At 40.3% G+C, this 14,371-nt stretch overlaps 1 protein-coding gene across 1 annotated transcript in view; it reads left to right on the forward strand.

Moving 5' to 3' along the window:
* Positions 1-4,955: 4,955 nt before the first annotated feature.
* The window catches only part of Pfdn1 (prefoldin subunit 1), a 51,087-nt gene continuing 41,671 nt past the window's right edge, over positions 4,956-14,371 (forward strand). Inside the window, exons 1-2 of the mRNA XM_028762799.1 lie at positions 4,956-5,023; positions 7,403-7,569. Coding sequence (XP_028618632.1) covers positions 4,991-5,023; positions 7,403-7,569 — 200 coding nt within the window. The 5' untranslated portion in view covers positions 4,956-4,990. The remainder of the gene's footprint in view (positions 5,024-7,402; positions 7,570-14,371) is intronic.

Here is a 14,371-nt window from a genome sequence, read left to right on the forward strand (position 1 = left end):
TTTTTTTTTTTTTTTTTTTTTTTTTTTTTTGGTTTGTTTTGGTTTTTTTTCGAGACAGGGTTTCTCTGTGTAGCCCTGGCTGTCCTGGAACTCACTCTGTAGACCAGGCTGGCCTCGAACTCAGAAATCCGCCTGCCTCTGCCTCCCAAGTGCTGGAATTAAAGGCGTGCGCCACCACCGCCCGGCGTTGTTGCCATCTCTTTAGTTTCCTGTGGCAATGCTGTCCTAACCGGTTGTCTGGTTTCCATTCTTGATTTCTCCATTTCATTCTCCATTTAGAACCTACACTGTTCCTTTGAAAATATCATCTCAATATTTCGTTTAGAATTATTTAGTGGCTTCCAGGGCTGGAGAGACAGCTCAGTCCATAAAGTGAGTATTATTTAAGCATGAGAACCTGAGTTCAGATCCCCAGAACCCACATAAAAAGGGGGTCATGGTGGCACAGTATATAACACTAGTACTGAGTAGCAGAGACAAGTGGATCCCTGGAGACCATTGGCCAGCTCATCTAGCTAAATAAGGAGACTCTTCTCAAAAAAAAAAATAAATAAAATAAAATAAAATAAAATGCTCAAAGTTGAGGAAAGACACCAATATCTGTGCCCTCTGCACAAAGGTACACATAAGCCCATATACACACCTGCACACACTAACAGCTGCACTATACACAGACACACCACACACCTACAATGTAACATACCCCACAGTATACACACAAAAATTAAAAAATAATGTGAAATGATTTATTGGCTTCCAATAACACACAAACGAGGTTCTAATCTGACCATGGTCTGACCTCATTCGTCTCTCCTCAGTCATCGTCTACCATCTAGCCTCAGTGATTCTTTGTTTTTATTTTTCCAATAGGCCAACCTTGCCCCCATTTTAAACTGTGTTTGTGAGTGTACGTGTGTATGTGTGTGAATGAGTACATGCAGAAGACAGAGGGCCACCCTGGGCATCGTTCTGCAGGTAATAGAGGCGGGAGAGGGGAAGGAGAGGGAGGAGGAGGGGGAGAGGGAAAGGGAGAGTGAGAGTGAGAGTTTTTAACCATGTATGGATGTGTCTGTCTGTGTGGGCACATTCCAGTGTCTGTGAAGGCCAGAGCCATTAGAGTCCCTGTAGCTGGAGTTATAAGCAATTATGGATCTCCTGATGTGGGTGGGTGCTGGGAATCAAACTCAAGTTCCCTAAGACACTGAGCTGCCTCTCTGTCCCCCAATGTTTTATTTCTTCAAGAGAAGGTCTCTCACTAGAACTTTCCAAATAGGCTTGGCTGTCTGGCCAGCAAGTCTCAGTACTTAGCTTGTCTCTACCTCCCCAAGGCTACAAGGCTCTGATTAAATTTTTTTCATTGACTCTGGGCACCAAACTCAGGTTCTTGTGCAAGGCAAACACTTCACCAAATGAGTCATCCCATTGGTTCCAAATTCTTAGCTCTTTTTATTTCCTCTGTTTGAGATACTCTCTCGTCAGTTCTTTGCTGGCTCCTTTTAATTTTTTCAAGTCTTGCTTCAAATGTTTCATTGTCCTGAAAATGTCCCACATTTAAATGACTTCCACCCATCTATATTTCTCTATATATTTCAAGTGTTTTATGTGTATGTGTATTTTGCCTCTGCTGATGGAGGATGTCAGATTTCCTACATCTGAAGTTATAGACAGTTGTGAGTGGCCATGTGGATGCTGGGTGCTCTTGGCTGCTGACCCATCTCTCTAATCATTTTTTCTATTTTCTTTCCTTTTTTGGGGGGGAGGGGTTTTGAGACAGGATTTCTCTATATAGCCTGGGCTGTCCTGGAACTCACTGTGTAGACCAGGCTGGCCTCGAACTCAGAAATCCTCCTGCCTTTGCCTCCCAAGTGCTGGGATTAAAGGCATGTGCCACCACTGCCCGGCTCATTTTTTCTATTTTCTTATTCAAATATCTATCTATCTATCTATCTATCTATCTATCTATCTATCTATCTATCTATCTTTGTGTATGTGAAAGAGACACAGTCTCATGCAACCTGGCAGGCTTTGAACTCCCAATCCTCTAGCCTCTACTTCCAAAGTATTGGGATTACAGGTATGTGCCACCATGTACTGACATTTACATATATGATTTTTTTTTCCTTATTTGTCTTTCTTCAAGAGAATGCTGCTCAGTGAGGCCAGGGAATTGTTCCTTTTGATATGACTGTATTTCCAGGGCTGAGACAGAGCCTAGCAGATATTTAATAAATATTCATGGAATGAATAAAAACATGTATTGCTCAAGGCTAGAGAGATGGTTCAGTGAGTAAAGTATTCACTGCATGAGTTTAAGAGCTCAGCTCCCCAGCACCCACATAAGAAGCTGAGTGTGTAGGCCATGTCTATAATCTGGTACTAGGGGAGAAGACAGGAAGTTCCCATGGCTCGCTGGCCAGCCAGTCTTGACAGTCAGCCAGTTCCTGATCCAGTGAAAGACTGTCTCAAAAAATAAGGTGGGGAGTAACAGAGGACCACAGCTGAAGTCAACCTCTGGGTTTGAGTCTTGGAGCCCCCATGAAAGGCCAGATACAGTGAGCCAACAATGCTGAATGACACAGTACACAGTGACAGAAACAAGAAAGACTTTGTTTCAACCCAAACTTGTCTTCTCTCTCTCTCTCTCTCTCTCTCTCTCTCTCTCTCTCTCTCTCTCTCTCTCTCTCTCTCATACACACACACACACACACACACACACACAAACAAGAGATAAAAAATAGTCTGAAACTCATACATTTCATAAGGTTTTTGGTAGATATGAGTAGAAGCCATTTGCAAAGGTGTTTCTTTCTTTTATTCTTTTTTTTTAAGTCTATGTAGTCCTTGCTGGTCTAGACAGAGTCTTCCTGCCTCTGTCTCCTTAGTGCTGGGATCAAGGAAAATCATCACAAGAGAGATGCAGCAGGCATCCTCAATGAAAGAAGTGACATCCAGAAAACCTCAGGCCCAAGGCATGGTAAAGAAAGACAACAGTGGTTACAATGATTCAAGTAGCAGCTTGGAATTATGGGAAAGAGCTGATAGATTTGAAAATGACCAAGTGGATTTTTTTTCTGGGTTTTTGAGGCAGAATCTAACTTTATAGCCTTTAATTTAACTTAGCTGGCCTAAGTAGAATTCTCTAAACTGGAGTTTACCCGAGCATGGGGGTACATAGCTAGAATGACAGGATTTGGGAGACTGAAGCAGGAGGATGAGGAGCTTAAGGCTAGCCTGGGCTACAGAGGGAAATTCTGTCACAGAGGAGCAAAAACAAACTCTAAATAGAACATTAGAGTTTGTAGTTATTGAAGTAAAAACTCAACTGAAGAGTTCCAGAACAGCCAGGGCTGCACAGAGAAACACTGTCTCGAAAAACCAAAAAAATAAAATAAAATAAATAAAAAAATTAAAAAATAAAAACTCAACTGAAGAGTGAAATGACAAGACAAATGAGACACAGTTGAAGAGACAATGCTTAAATTAATGAAGTAAATGATGGGAAGCCATGGTGCAGATCACAGAGACAGGAAGGTATGAAGCATAAAGCAGAGGGTGAGAGACATGATGCTTCAACACACTTCTAATCAGACACTGGTGGCACATTCTCCAGAATTACATAGCCCATACATTGTGTGCCAAGCAGGAATGAGAAAATGACAGAGCCAAAACCAAAGTGGATCTCTGTGTAAGATCTTAGTATGTATCCTATCCCTGTCTCTTGGCATGGTGTCCCTATATAAACAGTCTACACCGGCCTGGAATCACTACCAGACCGCCCTCAATTTCATGGTGATATTTCTGCCTCAGTTTCTCCAGTGCTGGGATCACAGGAACGGGCCACTATGTTTGATCCTCATCTATTATTTTTGAGTTTTTTAGATTTTGTTCTTTGAGACAAGTCTTACACAGTCAGCTCTCTATGAGCTCTCTCCCAGCCACTGAAGATAACTTGAACTTTTTAATTTGCAAAAAGATTTATTTTTGTTATCTTTAATTTTGTCTACATGTGTGTATGACTGAGAGAGCATGTAAACTCAGGTACCAGCAGAGGCATTCTCCTGGACCTGGAGATACAGGTCGTTGTGAGCCATCTAACATGTGTGTCGAGAGTCAAGCTCTGGTTCACTGGAAGAGGAGTATATGCTTTTTAACTGCTGACCCATCTCTCCAGTTCCTAGTTTTAATTTAAAATTTGAATTTATTTAGTGTATGTGTGCGTTCATAAGCGTGTGTGGAGTTACAAACATAGAAGAGAGTCAGAGGATAATTTGTGGGAATCACTTCTCTGCTACCATGTGGGTTCTCAGGATTGAATTTTATTTCGTTGTAAGCACCTTTATTCCCTGGGCTGACCTGACCTTGAACTTCTGATTCTGCTGCCTCAACCTACCTAGCGCTGGGATCACGGGTATACACCATCATACCTGTTTTGTGCGGTACTGTGGATCAATCCAGAGTTTCAAGTGTGCTAGACAAGCACTCAGCCAACTGAACTACATCCCAGCCAGGAATCTGATTTCAACAAACACATGCGGCTTGTCTTGAGAGGCACTGTGTCTAGAAGATATATGAGGAGGCTTCAGCAGAATTAAGTTCTTTTTGGCTGAACCACACTTCTAATGGTCTTATAGGCATGCCCAAAGCTGGGGGCTTTATACATCCCTAACAGCACAGGGACTGAATGACCCACAAACCTGTTTCAATTCCGTATCTCAAATGAAGATGCTTGTCTAATTGTATGTGGAAGATAAGAGAGAGCCACATGCCAGCAGTTACACGCTTATCAAATATAATCAGAATTTCAACGTTCAGGGTCACTTGTCTCATGACAGAATGGTAGAGTAGGGTAGATTACAGAGTGAGAAATCTGGGTTAGTTGAGTTTCACTTTTGCGCAGGCGCAGAAGGAAGCCTACGATTGAAGCCTGAAAGCGCCCTCCCCCCACCCCTTTCCGGCTTGCCTCTAGCGCAGGCGCAAAGAGTGCTTCAATATGGCCGCCTCCGTGGATCTGGAGTTGAAGAAGGTAAAGGAAGCTTTTCAGCAGACAGACCCTTCTGTTTGAATGATGAAGCGAGTGGGGACATGAATAGGGGGCGGGGGGAGGCTCGCGTCTCGCTGGAGGAAGGAGACTGTAGGGGGCGGGGTCTGGCCTCCCGGAACCCTGAGACGGGACTCGCTCTGCTTCAGGTGGAGGTTCTTGCTGGCGGGAGCTGCTTCGGGCGGGTGGGTTAGGTTACTGGGTCGCGCGCGGGCTGGGCTGCAGTGTGTCCTTATGTTGGAACTTCAGAGACGTCTCTCTGTGTTTTGGAGCCGTCGGGGTCCCAATTTCATAGCAAGAACTGAAGACAGACCGTCAGAGGGCTTGCAGGAGCACCTGCAGTTAGGTTTCCTCATTTGATTTGAAAACTCCAGGTTCAACCTTTGCTTTTAGATCATTTATTCTGTACCATACCTTGAAAGTCCCTTTTATACACACCTCAGAAAACCAGACACTGCTATAGCAATGCTCTGTCAAGGCCTTAATCCTCTCTTCCCCATCACCTTTGTAAAGAGCTCTCATACCATCCTTCCTCGCCAAGTAAGCTTTCCAAAAGACCTTTTAGAGGAAATGGATTATTAATCATTATTATTATTTTCAGTCCATTGTTTACTGGCCCAGGTTCTGGTTTTGTTTTCCCAAGAGACAGGGTCTCCTTTAGCCTGGGCTGGCCTGGAACTTGGCTATGTAGTTGGAATGCACCCCTACACCCAGTTTCCCCAGAGCTAGGATTTGCACTCAAGGCTTCCTGCATTCAAGGAATTCATTTTGTTTTTTGAGACAAGACCTCTCACTGTGACCTAGGGATTGCCACTTTGGCTAGATTGTCTGTCTAGTGAGCTACAGGAACCCCCCGCACCCCCCCTCCATGCCTAGCATTAAACAAGTTGTATTTTTATGTTTGTGTCTTGCCTGCATGAATGTCTGTATACTGTATGTGTGTAGCCCTCTCAGGCTAGAAGAGGGCTTTGCGTCCCTATGAAACTGTAGTTAATAGGTGGTTTTGGTCTGCCACGTGGGTACTGGGAACCAAACCTGGTCCTCTGTAAGAGCAGCCAGTGCTCTTAACCCCTGAGCCATCCCATCAGCTCTGTCAGCTTGCTTTCTGGGTCTTGGGGAGTGAACCTCGAGTCAGCTGACTGAACTGTTTGCCTAGCTCCCTTAAGTAACATCTGAAGTAGTTGCCTCTGGTTAACCTTTGCCTAAGCAATATGACAGCTGAAATGGCTGTTCCTAATAAAAGAAGCCACTTGTTCCTGTTCTGGGGATGCTAAGTATGTGAATCTTGCTTTTTGCCAATCTTGTCTTGAAACATATAAACTTGGCTTTATACAGCATTCTCACATGCTACAAATCTCAGCCTTTTAAATTTTTTTTTTTTGATACGTGGTCTCACCATGTGTCCTGGACTAGCCTGTAATTTACTATGTAGATAGACCAGACAGTCCTTGAAATAATAAGAGATCCACTTGAGTTCTTGGATTAAAAGTGTATGCCTGATACGTAAATCTCAGCTTTATATATAAAGCTTTATATAAAATGTTTTCTCCTTTTATCATGTGAGTTCGGGTTCCAGGGATGGAACTCAGGTTGTTGGACTGGGTAATAAGTACCTTTACCTGCTGAGCTATCCTGTGAACCTCTGTCTTTCTGTGTGTCCACCCATCTATTAATCTATCTTAAAGATTAATTTTAAAATGTTTGTGTGTGCATGTAAAAGTGTGCTCAAGTGTTCTCTTACCATGTAGTTCCCAGAGGTCAAACTTGGGTTGTCAGGCTTGGTGGACAGTGCCGTTATCTACTGAGTCAATCTCACTGGCCCTAAAAAAAAAAAAAAAATCTTTTGTGAGATTAGGTGTCTTGTAGCTTCAGTCTGGCCTCTAATATCTTATAAGTCTCAGTCCCAGACAACTCCTGAACCTCCCTCCTGCTTCTGCCTCCCAGTTGTTAAGATTATAGGTGGAAGACACCAGGTCTGACTCTCCAGCCAGGATTTTGAAATAATATGAGGTACTTTGGATTCTAGTTATGTAGTACAGTTGTAGTAAGTTGCTTCTTGCTTTGGATCTCTGGGTTTATCTCCTGAATATTTTATTTATCCCTTTTATTACTGTCTGGTTACTTGACATATGGCTGTTTTTTAATGCACATTTGTTTTGCTTGTTCATATTGATCACGTCATCTATGGATATGGTCAATGAATTTAGAATTTAGAATTTACATAGTGTTACAATTCTGTTGACTCTTCATTTATGCTTACGTTGGTAAATTTTACAGCTTTGTCTGGTTAGCATGTTCTGTTTTAACAAATCTAGATTTGACTTAAAGGCTTAACTTACTAAATTAAACGCTTGTTTTTCTTAGGCCTTCACAGAGCTTCAAGCCAAAGTTATTGATACTCAACAGAAGGTGAAGCTTGCAGACATACAGATTGAACAGTTAAACAGAACAAAAAAGCATGCACACCTTACGGACACGGAGATTATGACGCTGGTGGATGAGACTAACATGTATGAAGGTGTAGGAAGAATGTAAGTAAATTACATCCTTCGTGGGGTTTTCTTGTGAGAAGTTTTGAGTGAATAAAATGGTAGAATTGTTTATTTTCAAAATGGGCTAATTAAAAAAAAACTTGGGTTAAAATATAGAAATAACTTGCAAAAGCTTTCTTTTTTTAAAAAAAATTTATTTATTTTATTTATATGAGTGAGTACACTGTAGCTGTCTTCAGGCACACCAGAAGAAGGAATTGGATCCCATTACAGATGGTTGTGAGCTGCTGGGAATTGAACTCAGGACCTCTAGAAGAGCAGTCAGTGCTCTTAACTACTGAGCTATCTCTCCAGCCCCTGTAAAAGCTTTCTTAAAAAAAAAAAAAAAAGGAGTAAAACCCCAGGTGGTTGTATGTGTGCATAGTTTTAAATTTTATGTTTCTTTCTCTCTCTTTTTTTCCTCTCTCTCTTTGGGGGGATGAGTTAGTGTGGGCATGAGTGTGTGCCTGTGCCTGTGCCCATGCCCTTGAAGGTATTGGATCTCTTGGAAATGGATGTAGGTGGTTGAGAGCCTCCTGATGTGGGTGCTGGGAACTGAACTTGGATCCTCTGCAAGAACAGCTAGAACTCTTAAATGCTGAATTCTCTCTCTAGCCACTCCCCTTTCAAAAATATTTTTATTAACTATGTATGTATGGTATGGCTATGTGTTGGTCTCTGCAAGTGAGTATAGGTGTCCACTAATTTACACTTTGTACTAATTATCAACGTAATTTAATTAATTAATTAATTTATTTTTTGTGTTTTTGTTTTGAGACAGGGTTTTTCTGTGTAGCCGTGGCTGTCCTGGAACTCACTCTGTAGACCAGGCTGGCCTCGAACTCAGAGATCTGTCTACCTCTGCCTCCCAAGTGCTGGGATTAAATGTATGCACCACCACTGCCTGGCCGTAATTTATTTATTTTAAAGCATTTTTAAAAAATGATTTTTATTTATCTTATTATGTATGTGAGTACATAGTCTCTGTTCTAAGATACACCAGAAGAGGGCATCTGATCACATTACAGATGGTTGTGAGCCACTATGTGGTTGCTGGGAATTGAACTCTGGACCTCTGGAAGAGCAGTCGGTGCTATTAACCACTGAGCCATCTCTCCAGCCCATTTAAAAGTATTCTTAATGAGTGGAAATAGAAACAGGTTATTGAGCAAGGAAGAGCACTCCTGAGAATGGGAGTGGGCTAGTTAGCAGGGAAAGGGCTTAAAGCTCTGATTGTTAATATATTTATCCACTTACATTACTTTTTTTCTATCAAAAACATATTCTCCTTATGAGAGAGATTAAGTTTTCTTTATGTTTTCTGAGAAAATGAAGACTGGGAAAGCTCTTGTGTATGGGCCACATTCCATTGCAGTTAGCTAACGGGAAGAACATTTTTTAAGGTGGAGAGGAGGGTTCTGTATTTGGCCTTTAAATATTATGGACTAGGTAGGCCTTTACTTTAAGTTTGGAGATCTTTTAGTTAGAATGGAATTTGACCTCGGTCTTGGGCTGACTTCTTTTGTGATTGACTGGGAGGAAGCATAACATGTGGAAAGTTCTGTAATGACTTTAGAATGACATCATGACAAGGTGACCCTTCCCGTGACTAATTCCTTCTTTCTGCTAAGAGAGAAGCGATAATAAGTATCTGATTTGCTTTCTTAAATGAATCACATACTTTTTCTTTTTAGTTCGTAATTTTAATTTTGTCTTATTTTAAGAGAAGGAGAGTCCCTTTCGTGAGTTTTTTTTTTTTTTTTTTTTTTTGAGTTTTTGTTTTTAATTTTGAGATATTCTTACTGTTTTTTAGTCTGGCCTCAAACTCGTTGTGTAGCAGAGGGTGACTGAACTCCCTGTCCTCCTGCCTCACATCACCGAGCGCTGGGATTACAGGTGTTGGGGATTGGATTACAGCTGTTCAGTGTTAGCTCCAGCTTGTGAGGTTGTTCATGGTACAGAACAGAATGGGAGCCAAGTAGAATCCTTGATTGTGTGTCATGTAGTGTGAAATGTATTGTTGGTATTCACTGCAGGGTAATTTATCCCTTAATTTGAATATCCTTACGTCTTAAACAGTGATTCACACTATTACTTTAGCCTTTGTTAATAACAGCTAAAGTTATAAAGTTTTTTGGTTTTTTGTTTGTTTTTGTTTTTTTTTTTTTTTTTACCAAGCTGGCCTGAAACTAGAAGGGAGCCACCTGCCTCTGCCTCCTGAGTGCTGGGATTGTATGTACCCACCATCCCTCAACATTTTGTTGATTTATGAGACAAGGATTCATGAAGCCCAGGCTGGTTTCCTGTTAGCTTCACGGAGACCTTGAGCATCTGACCTTCTATCTTCTAAGGGCTAGGGTTACTCCTGTATGCTTGATTGAAAACAATGTTTTCAATTTTCAAAAAGTTTTAAATTTTTAATTGTTTTATGTTTGATTTTAAGAATTAAACCTAGGGCTTTGAACATGCCAGACAAGTCTTCGGCCACTAAGCTGCATCCCCAGCCCTGAAGTTTTATATTTCTTTAGAATAATGACATATAGTAAATATTTTACTTAAGTTGTGGGAGTTAATTTTCTTTTTTTCATATTGTCCAAAGTTCTACAGATTGATTGTATTCCATGCCAAGTGTTACAGAGTTTAAAGGCTTACATATGGGTACTTGATAGATGGTATTATTTCATATAAATTCTTTTCTTAAGAGAAATGTGCAGTATTAGAGTTTTGGATGAGCCTTGGTTTTAAAATGAGCATTGAATTCTGCACTTCATTCAGCATGAGTTTGCCTGCCTTGTAGGGCATGTGAGGTGAAATGAGTCTGTTACTCGGCCAGACAGTATTGGTGCCACAGGGCTGGAGAGACTTGCTGAGTGCCAGTCTGGTCATGAGGATGTTCCGTTTCTTGATGCTAACCCTGGAATACCTACTTCTGAATTTATGGTCTTGAGTAATCTCGTGTCTCATTGTTATTCATTTCTTTAATTCCAGCCTTTACGGTCCTTTTTAAGTAGTACTTGAGAATTCTGATCATGTGACTTTACCCCATAGTTTGTATTTTGAAGCAAGATTTTTAAAATCCAAAATCCTGCTTTGTTTTTGTTTTAGAGCCTGCAGTAGATTTTTCTACTTTTCTTTTGACCCACAATTACTATTGTTTTTTGTTTTTTTGAGTGCTGTATGTTGAACTGGGGACTTCATACATGCTAAACAGGTGCTCTGTCACTGAGCTATATTCCCAACCTTCTTTTTTTTTTTTTTTTTTTGAGGTAGAACAGGTTTCGTGTATCCCAGCCTAGCCTGAGATAATGTAGAGCTTCTGTCTCCTGCCCTGGTTGTAGGTAGGGCTAATCCTGCAGAATCAGCTCACTTGTTCTTTCTACTGCCAGGCCTGCTCACATCCGTTCTTCACGGTGCCAGAATCCATCATCCCTCACAGAACCTTTTGCTTATCCTCAGTCCTTATAGGGGAGAATCTAATCTTGTTAGCCTCACGTTCACATTCACGGTCCTATACTCCGTTTTTAATTACCCATCTAGCCTCAGGTCCTACTGCTTCCTGTTTGTAGATTCAGAGTAGCACAGACAACTCATCTCATGGTCCTGTTCTTTGTTTTATTTGTTCAGAAGGATTTTGAGACTTCATATGGTTTCTCAATACGTTCTGACTGATTGGTGATGTTTGTCATGGAGCAAGGGAAGGAGACCCAGCACACGAACCGCACATTTTTACCCTTGCCACATGGTTTGCTTTTTTGTTTTTTGTTTTTGTTTTTTTTTTCATGTCATATTTTGTGGGTTTTTTTTTTCTTTCTTTTTTTTGCGGAGGGGATGATCTTTGTTTATTCCATTCCCACTTTTGGCCTTCAGCATTCCTCTTTCCCTTGTGAAATTCTCATCCTTTAAGATACGGCTCAAATCTTGTGATGCCTTTGGAATTTTTCTAGATTTACCCATTCTTTCTTCAACAATCCCAAGGCTCTTTGTTTTGACTGTCAGTAGAGCACACTGAGTGTGTCATGTGATCTCCCCAACCAGCTTGACTCCCTTGAGACCATGTATATATATTGCCTGTGGTTCCTCCACTCTCAGAATAATGTTTGGTACAAAATACATGTTAAATAAATATATGTTGATATGAGGTGAATCTGATCGTTTTTCAGCCTAAAATAACGGCATTTTTTTGGTTGTTTTTGGTTATTTATTTGACATAGGGTCTCAGATAGCCCAGGTTGGCCTTAAACTCTGTAGCAGAGGGTGGTCTTGAGTTCCTGATCCTCTTGCTTCTATCTCCTGAGTGCTAGGATTTTAGGCCTGCATTGATATACTCAGCTTCTTGATTCCTTAGAGAAAAGTTATGCTTAGAAGTTATCAGAGGTTCAAGAATTAGAATTTATAATCCTATTTTAATACATGATTTGGTCAAGATGGAATTATAAGAGTAATATATAAAGCCATAAGTGGTGATGAATGCCTTAAATCCCTGCACTCAGGGCTGGGCAGGAGGATTGTTGAATTTCAGGCCACTCTGGCCTACAGAGGGAGTTCCAGGCTAGCCTGGTTACAAAGTAATATTGACTCAAAACTGACAAACAAAAAGTAACATTCTGACTAAAGTAGAGGAATTGTTTCTTAACAGAATTGCTTGATCTGACTTGATTAATCTGTTAGGGTTCCTTCTTTTGAGAAAGTTGACTAATTTTCAATGCCAGTCAGTTTCAAAGTGTCAAAATTGACCACAAAGAAATTTCCAGAACTTCAGAATGATGCTGTGGACACAGTTCTTGGGGGGAACAAAGGGTATTCTGTACAGTGTAATTTCAGTATAATCCTGTCTGACTTTTCCATCCTCACATAGCTGGAACACAGATTTCCATTTTCAGGGTATGTATGTATTTAAGCAGATCTTTGCAAGCCCACATGTCCTTCAGCTTATATTTAGAGAGAAGGTTGGTAGTGTTAAATAACTTCTGTGTGGCTATTTTGGGGTTAAAGTAAGGGAAGCCAAGCTGTGGGGTCAGGGAAGATGGATTGCTCTCCACTGTAAGCCCCAAGCTTCTCAAAGCTGTGTCTGTCCGTCTTTTGGGTCGTTGCCAGCACATTTTCGTTCTCTTACTTCATATTCTTCGGAGAGGCTGTTATGTAGCCTGATACTACTACCACCGATTTCTAGTTCTGCTGCTTAAGCTGTTTGTGAGCTGATCTCACCACTCCGCTTTGAGAAGCATGATGAAAGTTACAACTGTGGGATGATCTGTCTGGCTATTTGGAAGTGTTTGTCTTTGCATCTTTCTATCGTGCAAGGAGGGAATCCAGATTTCAAATAAATGTGATGTGAATAGTTCTTGTTTTTTTTCCCCCACAAATAAGAAACAATTTCTAATCATGTGAGTTTTCCTTTTGACTCTGTATAGTATAGGATGGGAAGTTTTAAAATATAATTTCAATGTTTTGATAAGAATTATATTTAAGTACACATAGATAACATTTAACCATCCCAGTTCTTGAAAAGACTTTGTTTTTATAAACAATAGGCATGATTCCGACCTTGATTTGATGTGAGGACTCTCCTAACATTTTGTTGAGCAGTGCATAAATAACATTTCTAATTTTCAAAACAGATAAATTGGCCTTTTATTTTTATTTTTTTTAACATGGGAGCAACTTGAGTAGATTAGCCTTTGAGAAGAATGATAAGTCCCTTTTTAAAGCTTGACTAAAAATAACTTGGTGCCATATTTAAACCAATTTAGAGGTATGCTTCCATTCTGTGGGTATTTTTTTACATTTAAGGAACTAAGAATGAACAATGGTATAAATCTACCAGCTGGATAAGCGTCTAGCAATGCAGAGGTTGCTGTTGGGGAGCATGGCTATTTCTACTTGTTGAAGTAATTTTATGGTTGATCTTTGTTCGTTGAAAGATCTAGAAGTGTAAACTTAAGTTAAATGCTGTATAGGTCGAGAGTAAAATAGTAAGTAGGTGCAAGATAGCCAAGAGCTGCTCTGTGAAAAGCACTCAAGCACATTTTCAACTAATTAGGATAAACTCTTCATCACAGCTCGGTCGATTTGCCCTTTGTTTAAAATCATAATGTTCACTATGTTATCTTATTTGTTAGTATGACTGTTGACACATGATTTCACTTGTGACATCCCTTAAAAGTGGGATGAATAGTTTACTTACATTAAATATTAGTAGATATAACAGTTGTACATCTGAGGTTTGCAGCCCTTTTATAATTTCATGTATCTATATAAAGTTTATCTTCCAGTTAAGTGAAGTAATTTTAAAGCTGAAGAAAGTGGTATCTTATTTGCAGGAGATTAGGAAATAATATTTAGAAAGCATAGCATAGCAAACATTGTTGGTATTGTTTATACTGCTGTTGGTACAATAAACATAGCTACTGTTGTTCTCAGAAGAATCAGGTTTGTTTGTTTGTTTGTTTATTACTAGTTTTAAAGATTTATTTTTCTATGTATTTTGTCTTTGTGTACAGTCTGGACACCAGAAGAGGGCATCAGAGCCCATGGAACTACAGTTAAAGATGATTGTGAGCCTCCATGTGGATGCTGGGAATTCAACTCAGAACCTCTGGGAGAGCAGCAGCCAGCACTCTTAACTGTTGGAACATTTCTCCCAGCCCCAGGTTTAGATATTTAATGCTAAGTGCAGATGGGAAAAATGTGTAGAATACTTTTGGTTCCTTTTATAATCTTTCCATAGGGAGTAACTTGTATTTTTTGGTTTAGAAAGCAATGTAAAGATAATTTTCTTTCCCTCCCTCCCTCCCTCCCTCCC

This window comes from Grammomys surdaster, unplaced genomic scaffold (genome assembly GCF_004785775.1).
Source record: "Grammomys surdaster isolate TR1022 unplaced genomic scaffold, NIH_TR_1.0 135, whole genome shotgun sequence".
NCBI classification, from domain to species: Eukaryota; Metazoa; Chordata; class Mammalia; order Rodentia; family Muridae; genus Grammomys; species Grammomys surdaster.